The sequence below is a fragment of the Loxodonta africana genome, chromosome 15, assembly GCF_030014295.1.
Source record: "Loxodonta africana isolate mLoxAfr1 chromosome 15, mLoxAfr1.hap2, whole genome shotgun sequence".
In the NCBI taxonomy this organism is placed as follows: Eukaryota; Metazoa; Chordata; class Mammalia; order Proboscidea; family Elephantidae; genus Loxodonta; species Loxodonta africana.
This window is the reverse complement of record NC_087356.1, coordinates 47,463,435-47,490,453: the sequence shown is the minus strand read 5'-3', so window position 1 is coordinate 47,490,453 and position 27,019 is coordinate 47,463,435. Positions and strand designations below refer to the sequence as shown.

Sequence of the window (27,019 nt, the reverse complement as noted above, 5' to 3'; positions counted from 1 at the left end):
CGCAGCGACCCCCGAGGGCCGCGTGGCCGGCGACCCCGCCTTCAGCCGTGCGCCCCGGTGCGCGCAGGTGGAGCGGGCGCAGCACTGCAGCTGCGAAGCAGGATTCCACCTGAGCGGCGCCGCCACGGACGACAGCATCTGCCACGGTAGGCGCAGGCTTCACCGGCGGGGATGGGAGGCGGGTGCGCACGGTGAGGCGGGGACTCCCACCCCTCCTCCAACCTGCCTGCACGCGCACCGGGCGGGCGGGCGGCTTCCAGACCGCAGTCTCCGAAGGCCCCGCCCACTTTGTGTTTTAGGTAAATGGTCACCTTTGCTTGCTAAGACGGTAGTTCGCAGGCGTTAGGAGCGATCTTAAGAAAGCGAGATTGTAGAGGAAGTAGCCGGAGAGTCCCTGGCTCGCCCGGAAGTCAGAACGTGGCCCGGCCTCTGCAACCCAGCTTTTCCTGGCAGGAGAATCTTGACCCCCGTTATCCTTTCTCCATCCTGGCTGGAATCACGTCTGCGGGAGACGAGGAGAAGCTTGAATCACTGTGCTGGTAGACAAGGTCCTGGAGCTTAGCTTAGCTTTGCAGACCAAAGTTTCTTCCCAAAGCAACTCAAGCCAGTAGCTTCATACCTGAGAATTGGTCAGTTGGTGCTAACAGCCTCATTTTTGCAACAGAAGAAATAAGACCCTCTTACTGCCTAAGATGAGGAGCATTAAGATGGAGCTGCTAAAGGGGTGGACCCCTGTGTCTGCAGCTCCACACTGCTCTCACCTGCCCAGCCTGATTTGCTGGCCTTTGCAAGGTTTCCCCAGTTAGTCTCCAGCCTTGGACAGCAAAACCCACCTAAGGTCTGTCAGTCCTGTGACTGCAGTTCCCCTCCCCCTTCTCCCTTCAGCCCTCTGGGTCCTTGGCTTGGGAGAAAGGGAAGTACCCCTGCTGTCTCTCAGGTACTCCGCTGGAGAAAAGGCTCAGCAGCCGCATCTGGCTTAGCCACTTAGGCGCAACTAACATCACCTCCAGAAATGGAGGTGTGGCTCTCCTGGCTCACAGGTGGGTCATACCCGCTGCAAGCTTCATGGTTCCTGGAGTTACAGCAGGCACTTCTGTTCCCAGATGTGAATGAGTGCGAGCTCTACAGGCAGGAGGGGCGCCCCCGGCTCTGCATGCACGCCTGCGTGAACACCCCGGGCTCCTACCGCTGTGCCTGCCCCAGCGGATACCGCTCCCTGGCCGACGGGAAGAGCTGTGAGGGTGAGTGAGCCTGCAGGTGGGCCAGGCAGTGGGAGGCTGGAGAGCTCCTCTGCACCCGGGTGGTCACTTGCTGCTGCCCTGACCTGCCAGGACCTGAGAATGGGGGCCATCAGGTAGGTCAAGGTCTCAGATACATTTTAATCTTCTTTTTACAAACCACCAACAAAAAGACATCTAAAAGATCAGACTGCAAGGTTGTCTGCATAAGTAGGAAATGAGTTGCTTAACCGTCCTGGCAAATAGTCTCTTCAGACTTTATGTGGTAACAGTTTTCCACATCAGGTCATGACCTCCCACTTAGCAATGCCTTCAGCTAGGGCTGGACCCCAAGGCAGAGTAGTCGGTCACTCACCCATGTGGTGCAAGCTTCTTCACCACATTGCACCTTTCCATGGCCCTATGTGGGCACCTGAAAGTCTATCTCTGCCCCTCAGTGGACACTTGTGCCTCTGAAAGGGACAGCACCTTACAGGCATTTGTGCCTTGATGTGGTCTGGCTCCATGGCACTGGCCTTGTTGGGGACCTACTGAGGAAAAGTTGGCACGACAAGGGAGGGGAAACACCCAGGCACTGCCAGGGTGGGAAGACACCTGTACCCCTGGGCTTGAGGGGCAAGGGGAGGGAAGGGTATGATCAGAGCTGGGGAGGAGGGGCTGCCTGAAAGAGCTGTGGCCATGGAGGATGAAGCCACCCTCAAAATCACATCCCAGGCAGGAAATAAACATCCCATCCCTTCAGACTGCCCATTAGCCAAGCCCAACTGGAAGCCAGAGAGAGGGCCCGGGAGCTCAGGAGATATAGTCCAGAGCACTTACCCTCCCAGGGAATAGAGCAGAGCCAAGAGTAGACTGGGGGAGGTTTGCAAACAGAAAACAACTGGTTGGTTGGTAGAAAGGAGAAGCTGAAGTCACAGGACCCTCCTGGCAGTTATCATTGTCACCAACAGACAAGTCCCAGGAACACTGGGCACGCTAATATTGTTGTCAGCTGTGGTCGAGTCAGCCCCTGACTCATGCTGACCCCATGCACAGTGGAACAAAAGGCTTTTTTCCCTAGTCCATCTTAGCCTGGAAGTTCTGCTGGAACCTGTTCAGCATCATAGCATCATCCACCGATAGAAGGGTGGTGGCTGTGCATGGGGTTCACTGACTGGGAATAGAACCCACGACTCCCCCATGGAAAAGGATAACTCTATCGCTGAACCACCAGTGCTCCCTGCGCACCCTAAGAGTCCCACTTTAAGAAGATTAAAACAACCCTTACACTGAGCATCATTAATTACCCACTCAAGAAAGTAAGTGGCTTCGTTTGCACTTTCATGATGACTATTAGCCTGGGGGTCTCTATGATTCAGAATCAACTTGAAGGCAGTTGGTTTGGGTTTTGGTTTATTAGCCTGTGAAGGCCTGCCGTTATCCCACTTCTCCTTAGGGCAAATGCAGATAATACACACAGATATCCTAAATATCCACTGTAGAGATGGCATGGGGGCAGTGTCTGACCTCCTGTAACTTCACAAGAGGGAAGGAGAATCAACATCAACAGCCCAAGGCTGATTGCTATGAGGCGATCAGACGTACCATCTCTCTACAACATCTTTACCAACTCTGACACTACTGGGTTTGATAGTTTGTTGTAGTGGCCACACAGAACTCACAGACAATACTCATGATCTATGGAGTTTATTAGGGAAATAACAGGTTACAATTCAGGCTCAGGAACATTCAAGGATACAATTCTTCTATCACAACAGCCTCTTCCCAGCTGTGCTCCCAGGCACACCTCTCCCTGGCTCTGGGCCTCTGCCCAAAGACACTCAGCTTTCTCTCTCCATGGGCTGGGAAGCCCACCCAGCCATCTCCTGCTTCGGGGTCTCTCCTGCCACCGCTTCTCACCATCTTCAGGGTTAAAGCTTGCTCTCTCTCTCATTCTCTCTCTCTCTCTGTCTCCTGCTTCCAGGAGATTCTCAGTGCAGAGATCCCAGGCCCAAAGGATGCGCTGCCTTCTGGCTGATCTTCCTCGGTGGTGGGGGGTCTTCTCTTTCCCGTCTCTGGGGCGGCTTATTTCAAACCCAACAGGATGGCAAAACTGACCAATCCCTTTGGTGGGCCACAATTACCCTATCACATAGTCCCCCCCAGTCACTTGGGTGGGAGTTACAAGACCATGGCTAGAAAGGCCACATAAAAAATGACCCATCACACTGCATCCACATAAAGCTCAGAGTCAGAATATGCATCTCCTACTAAAGGCAAAGTGGAATCTCCTACTGCTCAACCCATACCTAGGCCCCAAAACTTGATGCCTTTGGGGAGACAGCATGAGTTCATCTGCATGAAGTAGGAAGGCTTTCTGGAGCAGGGTTTGAATCCTCAAGGCCATGATAATGATCACGGAGGGACTCAGCCTGGTAGCACCTATTTGGTCCTCTCAAGCACTTCTGTCATGTGTCATATTCTAGGGAAGGGGGACAAGATGCTGGGAGGGAGATTTCCCAGTAGGACGCTGCAGGGACAGGATCAGAACAGTGCCTTTCGGGGCCTTGGTTGTGGCTCTGTCTGTGATAGAGGGAAACTCTGGATCGGATCGTCACTGTCATTGTGTGTCCTGTATTTCAGATGTCAATGAGTGTGTGACTTCACAGCACATGTGCCCCCAGGAAACTATGTGCATCAACACCGGTGGAGGCTTCCAGTGTGTCAGCCCGGAGTGTCCCGAGGGCAGTGGCAATGTGAGCTATGTGAAGACATCTGCATTGTGAGTATAGCCAGGGCCATCCATAGCTGGGTATCCCTGACCCAGGCCTGTCTGTAGGCTGGACCAGCTTCTTCCTGGAAGTTCTTAGGAGAAGGAATAGTTATTTTCCAGGAAAGACGAAAAACAGAGCTGGGAGTCTTACTTTTCTGAGCTTCCAGTCCCCTTTTGTGGTTGCATTTAGGGCATTGCTGCTCTGGTGCAGTAAGAACGCAAGAGTGTGCAAAGAAGCCCCTGCTGACATAGAGGATCTATGTGCGGTACTTTCAGAAAGGGCCACTAAAGAGAAGAGAGGTATTGGTGACGTTACCTAGATAAATCCAGCATCCCAGCCAGGCAGGCATACATGACACCAATGTGAGAGAGGATCATTTTCTCAAGCTCACATACCTAGTAACTAGGAGACTCCAGTCAGACTGCATATCCCATACACTTTGCATTATATCACTCTGCTTTTCCAGTGGTACTAGAAGGTTCAACTTCTAGTAACCTAAGTACTTAAACAGTAATGAAGTTTTGATTTGAGTTTATTTTTTTAAGGTAGGAGATGAGACTCTACAGGGAATAACTACAATGATCTTAAAGTACATGCACTGTCTTCTGAAAAGATCACAAGAGCCCTAGCATTGTGTTTAGAATCCAGAGAATTGACTTCACAAGCTTGGTTATTTGAATTGCTTTTTGGATTCTAGCACTTTAGAAGCAGCGAGGCAGTCCATGGCACCTGAGGAGTGGCAGTTGTTAGTGAGAGTGAAGACTCCAGAACCTCCCTTAGGAGTCACTCAGTGAAGGGACAGAGGGACCTATATATCGCAGCCTTGGGGTACATCCCTGATTAACAGTCAAATGTGATATGTGATCTGAATAAAGCATTTTCACAAGATGCTAATTCCAAATGGTTAAGGAAGACAGAGCTTCCTGCTTTAGGAATAAACACTGGTTATTTGGAAAGTTTACCAGTATGGAGCACCACACTCCAGGCTGTTGCCAGATGACTGCTGGGGTCCCATAGTTGCTTACCAAGGTCGTAGCATGTGTAGGAAGGGTGCCTGGTCTGAATGCCAGCATTACCATTGTCTCCCTGGGCTTTATTTTTCTGTAAAGACTGTAGTAATAGCATATATACATATGCTATATTTTTCACATAAATCTCCACAAAGTGCCTGGAAAATACCAGTGCCACATGGGTGAGAAGAGCATGCAGGAACAGAAACAAGCAACATCCCTTCCGTGGCATGTCTCACCTGCTGCCAGTTCTGAAGCTCTTGTAGTGAAGTGCCCTATGGCTGGGGAAGGTCACTTTTGGGGCCCTGGGAGGGCAGGTGGGGCAGACAAGCCAAGGCAGAGCAACCCCTCCTGAGCTTCCGCATTTTGCCTCTCTGCTCCAGCCAGTGTGAGCGAAACCCCTGCCCCATGGACAGCAGACCCTGCCGCAATATGCCCAAGACCATCTCCTTCCATTACCTCTCTCTACCCTCCAATCTGAAGACTCCCATCACACTCTTCCGCATGGCCACAGCCTCAGCACCTGGCCGGCCTGGACCCAACAGCCTGCGGTTTGGGATCGTGGGTGGAAACAGCCGAGGCCACTTTGTGATGCAGCGCTCAGACCGGCAGACGGGGGAGCTGATCCTTGTCCAGACCCTGGAGGGACCTCAGACCCTGGAGGTGGACGTTGACATGTCTGAATACCTGGACCGCTCCTTCCAGGCAAACCATGTGTCTAAGGTCACCATCTTTGTATCCCCGTATGACTTCTAAGGGTGCGGTGGGAGCACCGGGGGGCTGAAGATGTGTGCTTATTTCTCTCCCCCAAAGACTCTGCTGTGGGTGCTAGTAGCAACAGACATCTCTCCTCTCACGGCCTTGCCCCTGCCCACTTGCCTTTTAACCCAAGCTTCGAGGGCACATGGCACACTGTCCCATGGAGCACCACAGAAAGGCAGCAACAAACCCCAAACTGCGGCCATCTCATGTTTTCTGTTTTAAGGCCTTTCCCCTAGGTTATACACTAACTTTCTGAAATGTTTTTCTCAGGGGATGGGCAGCTTTTCAAAATGCTGTGGGAATGGCATTGTGGGCATGGACTCATGGTGTGTTTGTGAGATGACTGTCAACCATCCTGTAAAGCATTGTTCTTATCAAGCTTCGTTATGAAATGGTTCTGGTTATGCAGTCCCCTCCCATGACCCAGCATGTTCCTGTCTGCATTCCCCGGTGGCATGCCTGCCAGTCTTCTCAGAGAGTCATGTGAGGGCCTGGAGCCCCACACAGATTTTTCCAGACCAAGGAACCAACATTAAAGTGTAGATTCTGCCTGAATCACTCCTCTTTCGAGAAATCATATCTCAAAACATAGCCTGGTGTTGTAACTGAGGAATAAGTCTGTTTCTCCTCCCTGCCCACCTTATCTCTCCCTGAGCATCAGACAGTCCAGTTCCTTCTAGGAGGGGATAGCTGGCCCTCTTCCTGTCTGGGCTGAACACCTGAAATCAATAGCATTTTGGCTTGGCCAGTTGGGAGATTGGGAGGGACAGCATCTGTCCGTAGAGGGTTTAAGGAAATACTTTAATTGTCATTGATTTCATGATCTTCTACTTCTGATGGAGGAAGCAAGGGGGGATGCCTCCAGGGGACTGAAAGGGGAGAAAGCTGGCTGGGGCCAGGAGTGGGGTGGGGTGGGGGAAACAACTCAAGTTAAAAGCTTTCTGAGCTGTGAGGAAGATTCAGTATCCAGATACATGTTAATCTACTGATGAGATTTCATCCCACGTGTTATATTTAAAAATTCTTTTTATTGCCCTGGTATGAGATGGAGCCAAAGGAAGCGTGTTGCCAGTTTAGTGATCAAACTCTATATTAAAATGGTTTCTAGGACACCTATCCTTGTCCTATTTAGTCAGACAAAGAGTGAGACATGGTCAAGAGTTGTTTCTAAAAAATTTTCTTCTCTTTCCATGGGCTCAGCAGTCATCTCTGTGACAACAGAACAAACAAAACAAAACCCATTGCCAATGAGTCGATTCTGATTCATAGCGACCCTATAGAACAAGGTAGAACTGCTCCATAGGGTTTCCAAGGCTGTAATCTTTATGGAAGCAGACTGCCACATCTTTCTCCTGCTGAGCGGCTGGTGGATTCAAATCTCCGACCTTTCTGTTAGCAGCTGAGCACTTAACCACTGCACCACCAGGGCTCCTTAACAAAAGAAGAAGGGGCTAAAAATCTGTTTTTCTGGGTGGTTATAAGACTTTATTAATACAGTTAACCACTGCCTTGTGTTTCCAAGTGGTGCTGTGATGGGCCAAAAGCCTGCACGCCACCCAATCCCCTGTATAAACACTGATGGGAGAATCCAAGGGCCCGGCCATGTTCCTGAAAGTGACATGTCACAGCTGTGTGTGCTTACTCCTCTTGACAGTGGGAGGTGGTTTGCAGGGACGGGCCTCTTCTCAGCAGATGAGGAGTGGTTTTGGTGTCTACAGAGTAGGTACCCCGTCTGCGCTGGTGTATTATGGTAACTGTGATGCCAAACAGGCCCAGTCTAAGGCAAAAATCTGCATCGCCGAGATTGCCAGCATCAAACCTGTTTTGCGTTTATGAAATCACACCCTGAACCCCAGTCCCACAGCACCAACATATGAAGGTCTGACTTCTTGGAACCCCCTCTTGTGGACCGTAGCTGGATCCCTCCTCCCTGGTAGTATTTTGCTCTCTGTACCCTCTCTCCTCACTGTCTCCTGTGGAAACCAACTTCTTTGTCCTTTCCTAGCTCTAATCTCTGCTAGGTCAGAAAAGCTAGTAGTTAATGGCTATTAATTTATGCGTCTTTCCATGTAATGTAGTTAAATTTTATTGGGGGGGGGCTTTAACAGCTTTCTGTTATGCACAGTTACAAATATACAAAAGAGAGAACAGAGTAATGAACTCATGTCTCCATCACTAGCTTCAACAATTATTAACACATGGGCAACCTTGTTTCTTCTCTCACCTTGCCTTCTGATGATTTTGAAGCATATCCCAGACATATTATTTCACCTGTAATATTTCAGCATGTATCTCTAAAAGCTAAGGACGTAACAGCAATATCATTCACACCTAAAAATTTTGCAATAATTTCTTAATACCATCAAATATCCAGTCATTGTTCAGATCTCCCTTATTGTTTGTTTTAATGAGGTCCATGCATTGTAATTTGTAATCTTAAATCTCTTTTAATCTGTAGCAGTGGTTCTCACATTTTAGCATACATTGGAGTAACATGGAGCACTGGTTAGAAGACAGACTGTCCTGTAGAATTTCTCAGTCTGGGTTTTCCGAATTATCTCTGTGGTATCTTAATCTGTTCCTTGACTGCTCTACTTCCTGTAAATTCAAGATTCCTGCAAATGCAAGTTAGAATTATTTTAGCAAGACTACTTTATGCATAGTGATGGGTACTTCTAATTAGAGGCAAATAATATCTGATTGCCTCTCTTTTGTGATGCCAGCAGCTGTTGCATAGATCTACATAGAAAAACCTTTTCATCAACCGTTTGGTTACCCTGAGGTTTAGTTTGTATTGGAAAGGCAGAGTAAATTTCTTGACTTTCCTCTTTATTGATCAGTTTTCAAAATGAGATTATTCCCTGGCATCTTTCTAAGATGTCCAGTGAGAGTTATGTTCTTTGAGTACCATTGTGAACCCATGGTTTAAACATATTCAATGTGTTTCCATTCATTGCAGTTATTATCCTTATTGTTACTCAAATTGTCCTATCTTTGGCCCTTGGGAGCTGCTTCAAGCTGGCTGATTCCTTTTAACGTGACCCTGGTAGTCTCTGATAGTTTCCTACTTATCTAGTATGACAGATGTTTCAAGCTCATTCTATATATGATGCCATAGTCTCAGCCCTGAAACCAGCCATTAACCCTAAGGATCCTTGCTTCCGTTTGGTGGGAAGTGATAATTGGAGACCTAACCTGGGTGCGAGGAGTAGTCGTTGGTAGTGGTTTGATCATTGTGTCTTGGTATTACTGGGTAGAACTAGAAAATGTGCACTATTAGTACTTTTTTTATGAATTCATACTACTACTTCCAAGTCAGTGCAGGACTATAGTGTTTTTATGCCTCACTGATCTTACATCTGCTCTCTTCTCATTTTGAAAACCTCATTCTCAACATTACAAAATAATCACACATTTTTTTATTCCCAGAATAACAGCGCCAAGAAAATATGATTACTGAAAACAATAAAATTTTCCTTTTGCTATTCTTTTTGTCTGCAAGGTTTATGCCATTAGGGATGTATAGTCAAATTACTATTTTAAAATCAGAATAGTTCCTTGCTCTGTGGTTATGCCCCAAGCTTGAATCAGGATTATGTTTTTTGCTTAAAATTTTAGAGATTAATTTTTTAAATTTCATTTTATAATTTTGTAAAATATATACACGGTTCCAAAGTCAAATTCACAAAACAATGTGTATCCAGAAGAGTCCATCTACCAACCCAGCACCACTACACCCCACTTCCTCCTTCTGCCATTGTAATTAATTTTTGTTTCATTTCGCCTTAAATTTAAAAAAATAGATAAATGATAGCAGACTATTTCACAATTTCTTGACCTTTTTTTTTCTTTTTCTTTTTGCTTAACAATATATTGGACAGCACTCCATAGAACTGTATAGCATATCCTCCATTATAAAATGCTCTTAGGAGGACATAAACAAACAAAAAACCATTGGATGGAGTCGATTCCAACTCATAGCAACCCTATAGGACAGAGTAGAACTGTCCCATAGGGTTTCTAAGGCTGTAAATCTTTACGGAAGCTGACTGCTACATCTTTCTCACGTGGAGCAGCTGGTGGGTTCAAACCACTAACCTTTCAGTTAGCAGCTGAGCACTTAACCACTGTACCACCAGGGCTCCTTTTATGAGGATATATCATTTTTATACATCCAGTCATCTCTTGATTGATAGTTGGGCTATTTCCAGTCCTTTTCTATTAAGAATATTGCAGCAATATTCGTATGTCTTTTTTTATTTTTGCTTTTGTATTTCTGCAATAGACTGCCTTATCAGAAGTAAATGCTTGTGTAGTTTTGCTAGATAATTGCCAGAGTTTTCTCCATAAGGATTATACTACTTTCCACCCCCAACAGCAATGTATCAGAGTTGCTGTTCTTAAATCAAAGAGGGCACCCGTAGAATTTCTGCCAGTTATCCCTGCAGTAGTGCCCCTGGTTCTCACGCCTGCCCCACCCACCAGATCCTTCTTTGGAAGGACAGAGAGACCTGAGCGGACGGGCTATCCCAGAGGTAAGCACAGCCCTGTCTTGGACTTCTGAGTAGGAGTGAACAGCCACCAGGACTTGATGAGGGGCAAAGCTACTGGCTCACTGTCTCCTGAGCACTGGAAAGCTAGCTAAGTTTTTGGATGACTTTTTAACATCATTTTATTTTTACAGTATAAAAAAAAATTTTTTTTTTTTTATAGCACCTACAAAAAAAGAAAAACAAGCCTAAAACAAAATACCAACACACAGTTGTAGTAAACCTGGTGGGTTTGTTGGGAATCCGAGCACGTGCTTCAAGAAGAGACATGAGTAAGTCAGAGACCTGAACAGGTCATTTTCCACCAGCCACTGTCTCAGCTTTTACCATGCTCTCACTGAGGGGTTGGAAAGATGGGCTTTTGTGACTTTTAGCTTGTACATAGAAAAATCTACAGGTATTTATATGCTGCATAAATATTACTAAATATCTACTATGCTCCAGGCACTATTCTAGCTGGTGAGAAGACAGTGGACAACAAGATTGACAGAGACCCTGTCGTCATGGTGCTTACATTTTAGCAGGGGAAACAGACAGACATACACGTGTGAACAAAGTACATAATTACAAAATGGGATGAGTGCTATAAAAACAAAAGCAGTGCAAGAAGGTTTTCAGCATATAGCAAATATATGCATAAATATATATACATATGTATTACCCACATAGCTTGGATGTTGCAAACACTGTAATTGTGTGTGGTGACAGCTGGGTCCCCTTTCCCAGGTATTTGGAATTATGACTCAATCTCTCTTCAGCCTCTCTTGAGTGTTTGATTGAGGCAGTGATGTAAAGCAAGGCCTAGGAGGACCATGCTGGGCTCTCGTGCATGAAGGAATGAGATCTACAGAGAGAGAACAATGATGCTGACATGGAAAGAGGAAACAGGAAACCATGAGGAAATGGAGGGATAGAGCCTAATTTTGTGTTCTGGTAATTATTGCTGCAGAAAATATTATCCTAAAATTTAGCAGCATAAAGCAATTATTTTATTACACTCCTGGATTCTGTGGGTCAGGAATTCAGACAGCAGAAGGGGGGTGGTTTATATTTGTTCCACAATGTCTGCACCTCCCTCGGATGAGGAAGACTGACTGGGGGCCGGAGTCCTCTGATGGGTCGTTCACTCACATGTTTGGCATCTGGGCTGGGATGCCTCAAAGACTGGGACTGACAACCTGACTGTCTATCCTTAAGTCTCCATGTGGCTTAGCTTCTTCACAGCATGGCATCTTCAGAGTAATTGGGCTTTTTACTCTGGATTCCTAGTGTGAGTGTTCCAGGAAACAAGGTGGAAGCTGCATGGCCTTTTATCACCTAGCCTTGGAAGTCACATAAACAAGGTGGAAGCTGCATGGCCTTTTATGACCTAGCCTTGGAAGTCACATAGGACCGCCATATTCTACCGGTCAAAGCAGTTACAAGCAGCCATCCAGAATCAAAGGAAATGGACATGGAGCAGTGGATACTGAGTAAAGTTGAGAGGTTTCAAAGAATTTTAGGGCCATGCTTTAACTCATAAGAAAGGCCTGGCAATCCACTTCCAAAAAAATTAGCCATTGAAAACTCTGCGGAGCACAGTTCTGCTCTGAGACACATGGGTTCGCCATGAGTCAGAGTCAACTTGACGGCATCTGGTTTTGGTTTAACTGGTTAACTGGTGCCACTTCTGGTTTCCGGATTAGTTTGCCAGTGCTTTGTGAAACCTGGCTTCCTGCCCACAGGTTTTATCAGATAGACCTGTGTCCTTTCAGCCCTTCTTAAGCTCTTTTGGGTGTTCTTTTCGAACAAATGATCCCTGCCTGAGACAGGGTCTATACTGTACTCAAGTTGGGAGGTAAGCTCTACACGTGTCAAAAAGGAGACCCTTTGACAATGGTAGAAGCAGGGTTAAAATCCAGTGTGTATGGTGCTGCAAGTTCACCAAGGTCAGAGGGTGGGGAAAGGAACTACTGGAGGGACCAGCACCTCTTCATGGAGAAGCTGGGCCTTAAAATGGACCTTATTATTAGAGAAAACCCAGCAGGAAACGCAGACCACATCTTGGCATGACCGCTGTCACAAGGTGGATTCCAACATAATCCAGCATTGGCAAAAGCCACAGAAATACCAACTGACTTGCAAACCAGACTTAGTGAAAACTGGGTTTTGGCTGACTGAATTTTCTGAATCTGACCACCATCTAATGAAAAATTTGATCTTTATATCTGGCAAGCTCTTTAGATATACTCTTTAGGGGCAAAATAGGCTCTATTGGACACCAAGCTTGTATAGCTTGTCTTCCTTTCTTTTAGACTTGGCTAAGAAGTCAGACGTGTTTCTATAGATAAAGAGCTCTGCTTCTTAGACTCATTTGCCCTTCCAACCTAGGCCATCAAATTTCATCATAGGAATTTGCTCCTCACCCCTTCCCAAGGTTCTGAGCATTAATGTAATTTACTGTACTCCTTCCTCCATTCTCATTCAGCCCTTACCAAGTACTAGACCTGGTTGAGGGCTGGGCCTGCAAAGCTGGTGGAGACCACTGTACACATCCTGATTGTTTTTCATGCCAGTGCTGGTGGTTTGGGCAGTCTGTGTCCTTGGGACACACATTATCCCTGCAGAGTTACCTGGGGTAATTCAACACACTCCATGATCAATCAAAATCACTGTTTTTCCCTCAGGGGAGGTGAATACAGCTGCATCTTAGAATGCCATCCAAATGCCCTAAAGCCTTGAGTGATCTGGCCCCAGCCTACTCTTGGACCTCTACTGGTACCACCCTCCCGATTGCTCAATCATGCTCATCCTGTGCACTCCCAATGCACTGGCCTTCCTTCTGCTCCTTGACTCTGCCAAGTTCATTCCCACCTCAGGGCCTCTGTATGTGCTGCTTCCTCCCCACAGTGCTGTTCCCTCAGCTGTCCTTTTGGGGTGTTCACTCCTCAGCGAAGGCTTCAGACCACCTTTGCCAATGCTACTTATCCCTCTCCAGTCATTCCTGATTAGCTTACCCTGTCTCATATTTTTTAAAAGCACTTTTCACTATCTGAAATTATCTTGTTTACCTGTTTTTTCTGTTTCTCCCCTTAGCCTGGACATTGTTGGTTGCACATCCAGCGTCCATTTCCTTGTCCACCTTCCCAAAAGACAATTTAATTCAGACCACCTTACCTCCCCATTCTAGCCTGTGTGCTTTAGAAGGTGACTGTCATGAATCAAACCATGTCCCCTGCAAAATACGCATTAACTTGGCTAGGCTATTATTCCCAGTATTGAGTGATTATCCTACATTTTGTGATGTGTTTTAAATCCTAGCCTCTATGCCTTTGGTTATGGCCACATTTGGGGGTCAGCTGTCCATTATGTTCATGAGGCAGGATTAGGTCATGTTAAAGAGGATTAGGTTATGTTTTTATGCAAATGAAGGAGGGTTAGGGTGGGACACAACATTCTTACTCAGGTCTTACAAGATAAAAGAGATAAAAGGAGAGAGAATCAAGCAGAGAGGGGGACTTTACTACCACCAAGAAGGAAGAGTGGGGAGTAGAGCGTGTCCTTTGGACCCAGGGTCCCTGTGCTGAGAACCTCATAGACGCAGGGAAAGATTGAGACAAGGACTTTCCCCAGAACCGAAGGAGAAAGAGAAAGCCTTCCCCTAGAGTTGGTGCCCTGAATTCAGACTTCTAGCCTCCTAAATTGTGAGAGAATAAATTTCTGTTTGTTAAAGTCATCCACTGTTATTTCTGTTATAAAAAACAAACAAAGCCTTTGCCATCCAGTAGATTCCTACTCATAGCAACCCTATAAGACAGAGTAGAACTGCCCTATAGTTTCCAAGGAGCGCCTGGTGGATTCAAACTGCCAACCTTTTGGTTAGCAGCTATAGCACTTAACCACTAAGCCACCAGGGTTTCCTTTGTGTTATAGTAGCACTATATAACTATGGCAGTGACAATTCAATCCCTGTCCCCTGGGCTCCCAGGTAATCACAGTGCATCATCCTTGCCAATGAGTGTCAAAGACCCAAGATTAGAGACAATCGTGCATGATATTCCTTAGTGACTGCTACTTGCCTAGGGATTTTCCTAGGCAGGATGAAGGAAAAGCCTTTCTTATTGCATGGTTGGAAAGATTTCTTTTCCACTGAATGTAAGGAGATATGTTGTCACAATTGCTGCTGGAAGCCATCTTTTGACAATGAGGGAAGCTAGTATAAGCAAAGGGCCTCCTAGCCAACGGCAGAGCCAAGAGAAATGGAGCTGAAGTCCCAGTCGAAATACACCTGGAACTCGTCCTACTTCTCAGCTTCCTGTTGTAACGTAGTTCAAGTTTAAGCAGGTTTGAAATGGACTTCTTGTTGTTTGCAACCAAAAACATCCTAATGGATCTAACCTGTTCCACAAGAGTAGGCATCTTGTCTGATTTGCTTGCTGATGTAGACCCAGCACCTGCCTGCCCTATGGTAGATGCTCAATACTTGTCTGTTGACTGATGAAAGAATGTTAAATCATGAGAACCAACATGAAATTATTTAAAAGGAGTCACCCATCACTGCCATGAACTTGGCTTTAGTTTATAAACTGTGGGGCTCTGAGACAGTGGATTGGGGAAGGGAATATTAGATAGACAAGTGGGAAGGAAACAGCAGAGTGAAGGCTTCCTGAAAAGGGTCATATCAGATGGAAATTCTTAGTGGAAGCCCCTGGATGAGGTGATGGCTCAGGGTGAGTTGAGAGTTGATGCCCATCAATCAAAGACCACCAGGAACCCATCTGTAGTCAAGAAGTCAACTTTATTATTTGCTGCAGCAAGAGGGCATCCACGCATGGACCAGTAACTTGAAGTGTGACTACAAAGTTGGAGGGTGCCGAGAAACCAAAGAAAGAAGTGAGCAACTCCAGTGTGATGGCAAAGGAGTTTATTAGGGAGACTTACATACAGGTTTTCTGGGTTTACATACAAAGCAATCATGGGTGGCAGCAGGACCACAGGAGATCTCTGCACTCCATGGCGGCAGGGCAGAGGTTTTATAGTGGTGGTGGACAATAGTGGTTCCATGCCAGGGACTTACATAAGAATGCAAACTGTAGTGAACTGTGAGACCGCATAAGGACACTCATGTTCAGCCTCACAAAGCCTGTTTCCCCTTCAGTCCACCCACCCCCCACCCCCAGTGCCGGCTCTTACAATCTGGCATGCTTTCTCTCTTGTGCTATAGTACAAAAGATCCCGTTCCCTCCCTGCCAGGAACAGATATGGAAGTGGGGTTGGCCAGGTGCTGTATGGTGCCCATACATGTGCAAGAGACAGAGAGAGTTACTGTGTGCCCAGAAAGGGGGGAAGGCTTCTCTGATAAGGAGATGGAGCTGGGAGAGAGAAGACGACCCAATTCCCAGCCTTCTTATTAGACAATATTTTGGGCCCAAGGCCTTTACTTAGGCAGCCTGCCTGGGAGACACAGAGGCAGACCATTCCCCCAATGGTCCACCCCTCACCTCCCATCAGGGTGCCAGAAAAAGAAGCAAAGAAGTACCAAGTCCTGGTATGTCCATCACCCATTTTGGATGTTAAGCTGCATGTCTGTGGTTTGGTGCACAACTCTGGTGGATGTTACATCTATGTATCATTTGAGGCAGCATTTAATGAGGGTTACTAGCAGGACTGTCCTCAGCAGATTGATCAGGCCTGCATGGAGAAAAGATCTCAACCAGCCACCTCAGTTGTGGCTTAATCCAAGAGAACTGAATAGATCAAAGGGCTGCATTTGTCTAATCTTACGTATCTATAGCGTGTCCCATTTCATTTATGTAAACACAGCATATTTTTCCCAACACGCACATTATACGAACAGTACACATTTCAGTACAAGCAATACAAAAGTTCCCTTTCCCAGCACAATTGAACAAGGTATTACCATCACCAGACCAGGCTAGTTCAGACTTTGTGTAGTCAGATAATGTACACTGGATCACTCAGTCATATTCTGCAAGTTCTCCATATCCAGAGTAATGTCAAACTCAGCCTTAAAAGTAATCATTCTCAGAGTCAAACCATCTAGTCCTGTGCTGTTTACATTTTTAACACACAGACAGAAATTTCCTTCTAAAGTTGGAGCACACCCCACAGGTAGCTTTCATATTTCAAAAGATGTTTTCCACAAGTAGTGGAGTTGACCGTATTCATTTATCACATAATCTCCTCAGTACACCAGGTTACACGTTCAGTTGGTCCACAAGGGGTCCTCCTTATTGACAGATCAGCTGGAACAATGTGGGGAGATGACTCATCATCTTTGTTCAGATGTCGACAGAGCTAACAGTTGGTCTGATTGGTAGCTCTAGTAAAAGCCTGTATCATTGGGCCCATGGATGACCGGCCTGTCCATCATTGTGAGATAATCTGGGAACAAAAAGAGATAACATTAACAATTCCTCTGCTTCCCTCTCTTATCTCCCATAGGACTTGAGGTGAGGGTTGCTCAGGTATAGCCACCCAGGCTGTCTGTCCTAGTTTTGAGGCAGTGACCTCTGTGGGAACCTAGATCTTTTATCAGGAAAAGTTGTATACAAAAGAAACACATTTTACAGAACAGACGGTTTGATCAAACATAGGGCACAAATGATAAATGCTCTTCCAGGGAACTGCTGCATTAAGACCCCAGGCTGCTTGCCTGAGATGTATAGTTTGGGCTGGGGTTGTCTTGTTCCCTCCCATCAGTCGTTCAAGCCTGTCCATTAAAGTGCTCAATCACCCCTGTGGCTTGGGGGTGATATGAAGTATGAAGAGTTCATTCAAGATCCAGTGGAAGCCTCTGTATATGATAAGAGACCTTGATATGATTTACCTGCTGAGAACAGCTGCAAACATCTATTAATAATTGGAATATGGACTGTACAAAATATTAATCTAGGAAAATTGGAAATTGTCAAAAATCAAATGGAATGCATAAACATCAATATCCTAGGCATTAGTGAGCTGAAATGGATTGGTATTGGCCACTTTGAATCAGACATATTGTCTACTATGCCAGGAATGACAAAGAGGAATGGCACTGCATTCATCATCAAAAAGAACATTTCAAGATCTACCCTGAAGTGCAACGCTGTCAGTGATTAGATAATATCCATAATTATCCATACGCCTACAAGTAAGACCAGTTAATGCGACTATTATTCAAATTTACGCACCAACCACTAATGCCAAAGATGATGAAACTGAAGATTTTTACCAACTTCTGCAGTCTGAAATGGATCAAACAGGCAATTGAGATGCATTGATAATTACTGGTGATTGTAATGAGATAGTTGGAAACAAAGAAGAAGGATTGGCAGTTGGAAAATATGGCTTGAGTGACAGAAACAACGCTGGAGATCACATGATAGAATTTTGCAAGACCAACCACTTCTTCATTGCAAATACCTTTTTTCGACAATACAAATGGTGACTATACACATGGACCTTGCCAGATGGAACACACAGGAATCAAATCGTGTACATCTGTGAAAAAAGACAATGGAAAAGCTGAATATCATCAGTCAGAACAAGGTCAGGGACCGACTGTGGAGCAGACCGTCAATTGCTCCTATGCAAGTTCAAGTTGAAGCTGAAGAAAATTAGAGCAAGTCCACCAGAGTCAAAGTATGACCTTGAGTATATTCCACCTGAATTTAGAGACCATCTCAAGAATAGATTTGACTCATTGAACACTAATGACCAAAGACCAGATGAGCTGTGGAATGATATCAAGGACATCATACAGGAAGAAAGCAAGAGATCATTAAATACACAGGAAAAAAAGAAAAGACAAAAATGGATATCAGAAGAGACTCTGAAACTTGCTCTTGAACGTAGAGTAGCTAAAGCAAAAGGAAGAAATGATGATGTGTAAGAGCTTAACAGAAGATTTCAAAGGGCAGCTCGAGAAGACAAAGTAAAGTGTTATAATGAAATGTGCAAAGACATGGAGTTAGAAAACCAAAAGGGAAGAAAATGCTTGGCATTTCTCAAGCTGAAGACAAAATTCAAGCCTCAAGTTGCAATACTGAAAGACTCTACAGGGAAAAACATTAAACAACTTTGGAAGCATAAAAAAAAAATGGAATGAATACACAGAGTCACTGCACCAAAAAGAATTGGTCAATGTTCAACCATTTCAGGAGGCAGCATATGATCAAGAACCGATGATACTGAAGGAAGAAATCTAAGCTGCACTAAAGGCACTGACAAGAAACAAGGCTCCAGGAATTGACAGAGTATCAATTGACATGTTTTAACAAACGAATGCAGCGCTGGAGGTGCTCACTTGTCTATGCCAAGAAATATGGAAGACAGCTACTTGGCCAACTGACTGGGAGAGATCCACATCTATGCCTAGTTCACAGAAAGGTGATCCAACAGAATGCAGAAATTATCAAACAGTATCATTACTATTACATGCAAGTAAAATTTTGCTGAAGATCGTTCAAAAGCGGTTGCAGCAGCACATAGACAGGGAATTGCCAGAAATTCAAGGCAGATACAGAAGAGGACATGGAATGAGGGATATCACTGCCTATGTCAGATGGATCCTGGCTGATAACAGACAATACCAGAAAGATGTTAACCTGTGTTTTATTGACTATGCAAAGGCATTTGGCTGTGTGGATCATAATAAATTATGGATAACATTGCAAAGAATGAGAATTCCAGAACACTCAATTGTGCACATGAGAAACCTGTACATAGACCAAGAGGCAGTCTTTTGAAAGGTGTGTGTCAGGGTACTATCTACTCATCATACTTATTCAATCTGTATGCTGGGCTAATAATCAGAGAAGCTGGACTATATGAAGAAGAATGCAGTATCAGGATTGGAGGAAGACTCATTACCAACCTGTGATATATAGATGACACAGCCTTACTTGCTGAAAGTGAAGAGGACTTGAAGCACTTACTGATGAAGATCAAAGACCGCAGCCTTCAGTATGGATTATACCTTAACATAAATAGAAGAGTCGGTGGTCTTATCTTTGGCTGTCTGTGAATGAGCTAGTGTTGGAAGAGTTTACACTTAGACAGTCTGTGATCATGGTTCTAATTGGGTACAGTTTATGGGTTTTGTGAGTCCTAGAGCACTTGATTTTGAAAAGTTGTAGACTTTTCAAAATGGACTGCTCTACAAACCACGAGCAGCAACATGGGAGAACGATGCGGCAGTCGGCTTCCGTAGAGATTTACAGTCTTGGAAACCTTATGTAGTTGTTGTGAGTCAGAATCGACTCAATGGCAGTCGGTTTGGTTTTTTCTGGAGAGCAGTCCATTTTCAAAAGTTGTAGTTTCCATCTCAATTATCAGCTCTTCCCCAGTGGCCTACCTGCCAGCAGGGCAGTTTTTCACTCTAAAATGGGGCAAGTATGGCAAGTGAGAGAGATGGAAGGCACTGGAAAACGACCTTGCCTACCTGACAATCTTCCCCACTCGTCTGTCAGTTTTTTGTACTGTGGAGGCTTGCGTGTTGCTGTGATGCTGGAAGCTATGCCACCGGTATTCAGATGCCAGCAGGGTCACCATGGAGGACAGGTTTCAGCTGAGCTTCTAGACAAAGACTAGGGAAGAGCTGCCTCCTCAAACTAGAGTCGATCTTAATGAAGTGAGGAGTAAAGCTTTTGGGACCTTCATTTGCTGATGTGGTACAACTCAAAATGGGAAGAAACAGCTGCAAACATCCATTAATAATCAGAACGTGGAGTGTACAAAGCACGAATCCAGGAAAAGTAGAAATTGTAAAAAATGAAATGGAACACATAAACATTGTTATCCTATGCATTAGTGAGCTGAAATGGACTGGTATTGGCCATTTTGAATCAGAAAATCATACAGTCTACTATGCAGGGAGTGACAACTTGAAGAGGAATGGAGTTGCATTCATGGTCAAAAAGAACATTACAAGATCTATTCTGAAGTACAATGCTGCCAGTGATAGGATAATATCTGTACCCATACAAGGAAGACCAGTTAATATGACTATTATTCAAATTTATGCACCAATCAGTAAGGCCAAAGATGAAGAAATTGAAGATTTTTATCAGCTTCTGCAGTCTGAAATTGATTGAACATGCAATCAGGATGCATTGATAATTACTGGTGATTGGAATCCAAAAATTGGAAATAAAGAAGAAGGATTGGGAGTTGGAAAACATGGCCTTGGTGATAGAAATAATGCCGGAGATAGAATGATAGAATTTTGCAAGACCAATCACTTCTTCATTGCAAATACCTTTTTTCACCAACATAAACGGCAACTACACACATGGACCTCGCCAGATGGAACACATAAGAATCAACTCGACTACACCTGTGGAAAGAGGCGATGGAAAAGCTCAATATCATCAGTCAGAAAAAGGCCAGGGGCTGACTGTGGAACAGACCATCAACTACTCATATGAAAGTTCAAGCTGAAACTTAAGAAAATCAGAGCAAGTCCACCAGAGCCAAACTACAACCTTGAGTATATCCCACCTGAATTTAGAGACCATCTTAAGAATAGATTTGACACGTTGAACACTAATGACTGAAGACCAGATGAGTTGTGGAATGACATCAAGGACATCATACATGAAGAAAGCAAGAGGCCATTGAAAAGACAGGAAAGAAAGCAAAGACCAAGATGATGTCAGAGGAGACTCTGAAACTTGCTTTTGAACATCGAGCAGCTAAAGCAAAAGGAAGAAATGATGAATTAAAAGAAATGAACAAAAGATTTCAAAGGGCAGCTCGAGAAGACAAAGTATTACAATTACACGTGCAAAGAGCTGGAGATGGAAAACCAAAAGGGAAAAACACACTCCGCGTTTCTCAAGCTGAAAGAACTGAAGAAAAAAAATTCAAGCCTCAAGTTGCAATTGTGAACAATTCTACGGGAAAAATATTAAACGATGCAGGAAGCATCAAAAGAAGATAGAAGGAATACACAGAGTCATTATACCAAAAAGAATTAGCTGACGTTCAACCATTTCAAGAGGTGGCATATGATCAGGAACCGATGGTACTGGAGAAAGAAGTCCAAGCTGCGCTGAAGGCATTGACAAAAAACAAGGCTCCAGGGATTGACGGAATATTAATTGAGATGTTTCAACAAACGGATGCAGCGCTGGAAGTGCTCACTTGTCTATGCCAAGAAATATGGAAGACAGCTTTCTGGCCAACTGACTGGAAGAGATCCATATTTTTGCCTATTCCCAAGGAAGGTGATCCAACTGAATATGGAAATTATAGAACAATACCATTAATATCACACGCAAGCAAAATTTTGCTGAAGATCATTCAAGAGCAGCTCCAACAGTATATCTACAGGGAAAAAAAATATCTACAGGGAACTGCCAGAAATTCAGGCCCAATTCAGAAGAGGACGTAGAACTAGGGATATAATTGCTGATGTCAGATGGATCCTGACTGAAAGCAGAGAATACTAGAAGGATGTTTACCTGTGTTTTATTGACTATGCAAAGGCATTTGACTGTGTGGATCATAACAAATTATGCATAACATTGCAAAGAACGGAAATTCCAGAACACTTAATTGTGCTCATGAGGAACCTGTACATAGATCAAGAGGCAGTCATTTGAACAGAAAAAGGGGATACTGCGTGGTTTAAAGTCAAGAAAAGGTGTGCATCAGGGTTGTATCCTTTCACCATACATACTCAATCTGTATGCTGAGCAAATAATCCAAGAAGCTGGACTATATGAAGAAGAACGGGGCATCAGGATTGGAGGAAGACTCATTAACAACCTGCATTATGCAGATGACACAACCTTGCTTGCTGAAAGTGAAGAAGACTTGAAGCACTTACTAATGAAGATCAAAGACCACAGCCTTCAGTATGGATTACACCTCAACATAAAAAAAAATAAATCCTCACAACTGGACCAATAAGCAACATCATGATAAATGGAGAAAAGATTGAAGTTGTCAAGGATATTATTTTACTTGAATCCACAATCAATAGCCATGGAAGCAGCAGTCAAGAAATCAAAAGACACATTACATTGGGCAAATCTGCTGCAAAGGATCTCTTTAAAGTGTTGAAAAGCAAAGATGTCACTTTGAAGACTAAGGTGCGCCTGACCCAAGCCACAGTATTTTCAATTGCATCATACGCATGTGAAAGTTGGACAATGAATAAGGAAGACCGAAGAAGAATTGACGCCTTTGAATTATGGTATTGGCAAAGAACATCAAATATACCATGGACTGCCAAAGGAAGAAACAAATCTGTCTTGGAAGAAGTACAACCAGAATGCTCCTTAGAAGCAAGGCAAGGGTGACAAGACTGGTTCTTACATACTTTGGACACGTTGCCAGGAGGGATTGGTCCCTGGCAAAGGATATCATGGTTGGTAAAGTACAGGGTCAACAGAAAAGAGGAAGACCCTCAAGGGGGTGGATTGGCACAGTGGCTGCAACAATGGGCTCAAGCATAACAACAATTGTAAAGATGGCGCGGGACCAGGCAGTGTTTCCTTCTGTTGTGCATGGGGTTACTATGAGTCAGAGCCAACTCAAAGGCACCTAACAACAACACCTGACAATCTGTCTCCAGCCAGCAGTGAGACTGAGCATTACACACCGTGATGCCAATGGAGACTGCTAGGACCATTTCTCACATACAGAGAAGGCCCTGAGCTCAGAGGAATTTCTGTGGAATTCCTGCCCATTTGTCTTTTAACTCACTTTTGACTTAGATTATAAATAATTTTTCCTTCTGTTTGGCTAAGAGGAAGAGGAGATGCGGACCCTGAATTCTGGCTCTTAGGGCAGACCCCAATTTTTTAATCAGCATGTGGATGGAACACACAGTCCTTCACTTGCTCTACAACATCATTTGATGTTTAACAGGAGCAGACATTCAGACAGGAGTTTTAGTTAGCCTGATAAACCATAGAGGAAGGAGGCTTCCATGGCTTTACTGAGGGGGTAAGAGCCGAGTCATCTGCTGCTGCAAAAGCATCACCCAGAGGCGCAAGACCCTGAGTGTAGAGGGAAGTGTAGAGGCTGTTTGGGGAGGGAGGGAAGAAGGGGTGGGAAAGCAGGGTTCTTTTGATTCTGCAGAGCCTGAGGAGAGAATGACTTTGAGTTTGTTTGCAGTCCTCCAGGCTAATCCAGAGTGGGGATTAAGAGTCCATATTCCTTCCTTAGCCCTGGAATCAATGCATCTCTTCTCTGAAACATGCTAATTAAGCTCTTTATTTCAGCTTTTACTGCTGAAATAAGTAGAATTATGTCATTACTAGTTACAAAATGAGCTAACTTCTCTTTCAAAAAAAGAAAAAAGGCCACAATGTTTGAAAACCAGCCTTTTGATTGCCCCCGAGTGACTCCACACTCACTGCAAAATGGCCTTCTTGATGCTAAATTTAACAGCAATTACAATAAAGTGACCTGCTTGCTCCAAGACTACTGGCAGAGAAAAGGATGACTGAGCTGTGATATGGACCTTTGAAGAGAAATAACTGTCTGGTGGGCACTTGGTGGCTGTCCCAATATTCCCCAGGATGGGAAGACCCCTCTCTCCAGCAAGGAGACGTGATTGACCCTAAGCTCCTGTTCTGGAGCAGAGGCTGGGGTACACGCCTATTTTGCTTCCAAGGTTGGGACAGAGCAGGGGCTTGGCCTTTAGGACCTCCTAAAACTCCTCCATGATGCTAGGAAGGTTACCCCTGCCTTTCAGATACACCATTCTAAAGCCCCAGTTTTGCAATTTAAGAAGTAATTTTTAAAACTATTTACTTATATTATTTGCATAAAGTAAGTGTAAAGAGTTGGGTTTGTTCCATAGCATGATCTCATCATCAATGATGGAAGGAGTCTCTCATTTTATTTTTTTCCTTCTCAGTCAGGATAGTTATGCTGCAGTAACAAACAACCCCCAAATCTCCATGGCTTAAAACAACAAAGGATTATTTTTTGCTGTTTCTTCTGTGCAGCAGTTCATCGTGCTCACGCAGGCCCCTGAGCAGACAGGACAGCCTTGTTGTGAGTGGGGAAGTTCGCTGTACTAGAGGGGAAGGAACTCCAGATTTTCCAGCATCTGCAACTAAATACTTGGCCCAGAAGAAACATGCACCATTGTTTAGCCAGCACTAGCCCCACAGCTGCAGCCAACAAGTAGGCAGAAAGTGCCAGTATGAGCCTAGAGGTGGGAGAATAGGGAATATTTGGCCAAAAGTGCCAACATCTGCTACAAACTCCAAAGGTTTTATTTTGTGGCTTCTGACCACTACATGATGCACCATAGTACATAATTCTCAAAGTGTGGTTCCCAAAACAGCAGCACCTGAGAACTTACCAGATATGCAAATTCTCATTCCCACCCAGGTCTACTGAATCAGCAACTCTTGGGGTGGAGCCCAGAAATCTGTTTGAACCAGCCCTCCAGGTGATTCTGGTGTACACTAACATTTGAGAGGCACTACTATACCACAAATTGACTGTTTTTTTACTCTATTCTCCTAGGGATGAGAATCTGGATTGTCTCAACACCTTGTTCACCGTCAACACCACCATGACCAGCCTACCCATGTCCCCTCATAGACCCGTGCTAGTATTTCTCTATATTATATAAATCCGATCTTTATTTGTCTTTGGGGTTGGCATAAGAACGATAACATCAGCTGCAACATTGTACATAGCACATATTACTAATGGTAAGAGGTACCAAAAAAAAAAAAAAGGACAGTTCTAAGTGCAGTTCATCATAAATACATCAAGTCAAGGGCTATCTGTATGGTGATCAACAGTGAGGCGTGTCCTGGGAAGTTTGTGGCTAGTAATAGTTAAGATTCCAAAATTTAGAAATAAGAAAGGAATATGGCTTTCTCAGGAAGACCATTCAAAGCCTTGGAGGACACCTCACATGTGCATGTGAATACCATGTATGAAGGGGGGCATGTATGTGCCTGGTTATGCACAGGGAAACTACCAGCTGAACTCTCCTCCACTGCTCTCCTTTATTTCTTTCTGCCCGGGGAATTCTTGAATTACCTGAGCAGAAGGATATATCCTCCTCATCTTTGTTATTTCATGGACTGGCCTCACCATTTCAAGGCTTAAACATTTAAAAAATCTTTTTTATTCATTCTTTTACCTAAATGTCCACCATTTTTCACATGGTTAGGGAAAAAGAAAAAAAAAAATGCCCCTTTAACGTTTTGATATTTTACTGATTTAATAATATCAAGTCAATGCCTTTTATATGTGTGGTCCTTGCAGGGAATACAGCCTTGAACAAGACAGTGAATGTCCTTGTGGTGCTTCCAGAATATCAGGGAGGGCAATTAAAAACGAGGGGTGTGAGGGCTACTGAGATCCTGGGAGCATGTAGGGTAGGGGGTGCCCCTGCCTGAGTTTCATTAAGGCTGCCCCTTGATAACAGAAGAAATGTGGATGAGGCCTAAAGGCAAGATGGGGGGCCAAGAAGGAGACTGAGGCCTGCCTGTAAGACTGTTGTCCTGAACCCCCATTCCCAAACCATGTGATTTGACTCAAGGGATCCTGAATAACAAACTCTTGCTAATTTAGGAATGGATCCAGGAGTCCTGTTTCATGGTTGTTATGGATTGAATTGTGTCTCTAAATTGTGTTGGATGCCTAACCCCTATACATGTAGATGTAATCCCATTTGGGAATAGAATTTTCTTTGTTATATTAATGAGGCCATATCAGTGTAGGGTATGTCTTAAGCTATCACTTCTGAGATATGAAAGAGCAGATTAGGCAAGGAAGCAAGAAAAAATGGAGGAAGATAGATGCTACATGAAGATCACCAAGGAGCTGAGGAACAGCAGCTGAAGGAACAAAGATCTTCCCCCAGAGCAGAGGGCACCTTCCCCTAAAGCCGGTGCCCTGAATTCACAGTTCTAGCCTCCTAAACGGTGAGAAAATAAATCAGTTCATTAAAGCCACACACTAGTGGTATTTCTGTCATAACAGCATTAAGAAACTAAGACAGTGGGCCTTCATGCAGCTCTCAGACCACAGCTTTGTTACAACTACAGTATTCTTGCTGAGATTTAACAGAGCAAAGGCTATGGCCACTAGTAGTGCCTTCCCAGTAGAATATCTCCCAGGTCTCCTACTTGTTACAGGGTACCCCCTTTCCTGTCTTGCCTTTACGGCCCCCAGATGGAAGGGCCTGCACATCCCATTAAAAAAGTCAAGGTCATTTTTTCCCTTCTTTTGCTTTCCTGGAACACATTTAGCTGTAAGGCGCATCCCAAATGACACAGCCTTCCAGAACTCCTCTCAGTCCAGAGCAGCAGAGGCCCTGGGGAAACTGGGCAGGTTTCTGTTTCCTGAGGGGCCACTCACATCATCTCGCCTGCTTGGGGAGAACATAGAACCCTTCACAGATGCACAAGGACAGGCATTCAGTCTGAGAGACAATAAGGAATTTACAGGGACCAGGCTTTCCTTCTTCATAGACTGAAATGACTGTTTTATGTGCATTTGGCTAAAATAAGGAGCATTTCTGTTGACTCTGGCTTTACCTAACTGAATTCAGCTACATGAGGAAGTTTAAATTGGCTTGCAGTCTGCATGCATATGGAAGGCTGAAAGGAGCTGTGTGTCAGCAGATATGTGGCTGAATCACAATTTAGGAAGTCCAAGATTAAAGTTTAGTTTATATTATTGTGTAACAAATATATCTGCCAAGCAACACATCAAGGCAAATAAATTTGAAA

The 27,019-nt window shown here is 44.6% G+C and overlaps 2 protein-coding genes across 2 annotated transcripts in view; one reads left to right on the top strand and one right to left on the bottom strand.

The window, feature by feature from the left end:
- Positions 1–6,393, top strand: part of FBLN7 (fibulin 7) — a 104,326-nt gene extending 97,933 nt beyond the window's left edge. The window contains exons 6-9 of the mRNA XM_064268307.1: positions 6–146; positions 1,104–1,241; positions 3,861–3,999; positions 5,385–6,393. Coding sequence (XP_064124377.1) covers positions 6–146; positions 1,104–1,241; positions 3,861–3,999; positions 5,385–5,757 — 791 coding nt within the window. The 3' untranslated portion in view covers positions 5,758–6,393. The remainder of the gene's footprint in view (positions 1–5; positions 147–1,103; positions 1,242–3,860; positions 4,000–5,384) is intronic.
- Positions 6,394–15,103: 8,710 nt separating this feature from the next.
- ZC3H8 (zinc finger CCCH-type containing 8) overlaps positions 15,104–27,019 on the bottom strand; it is a 52,294-nt gene continuing 40,378 nt past the window's right edge. The window contains exon 9 of the mRNA XM_010597099.3: positions 15,104–16,697. The gene's annotated coding sequence lies outside the window, so the exon portion shown is untranslated. The remainder of the gene's footprint in view (positions 16,698–27,019) is intronic.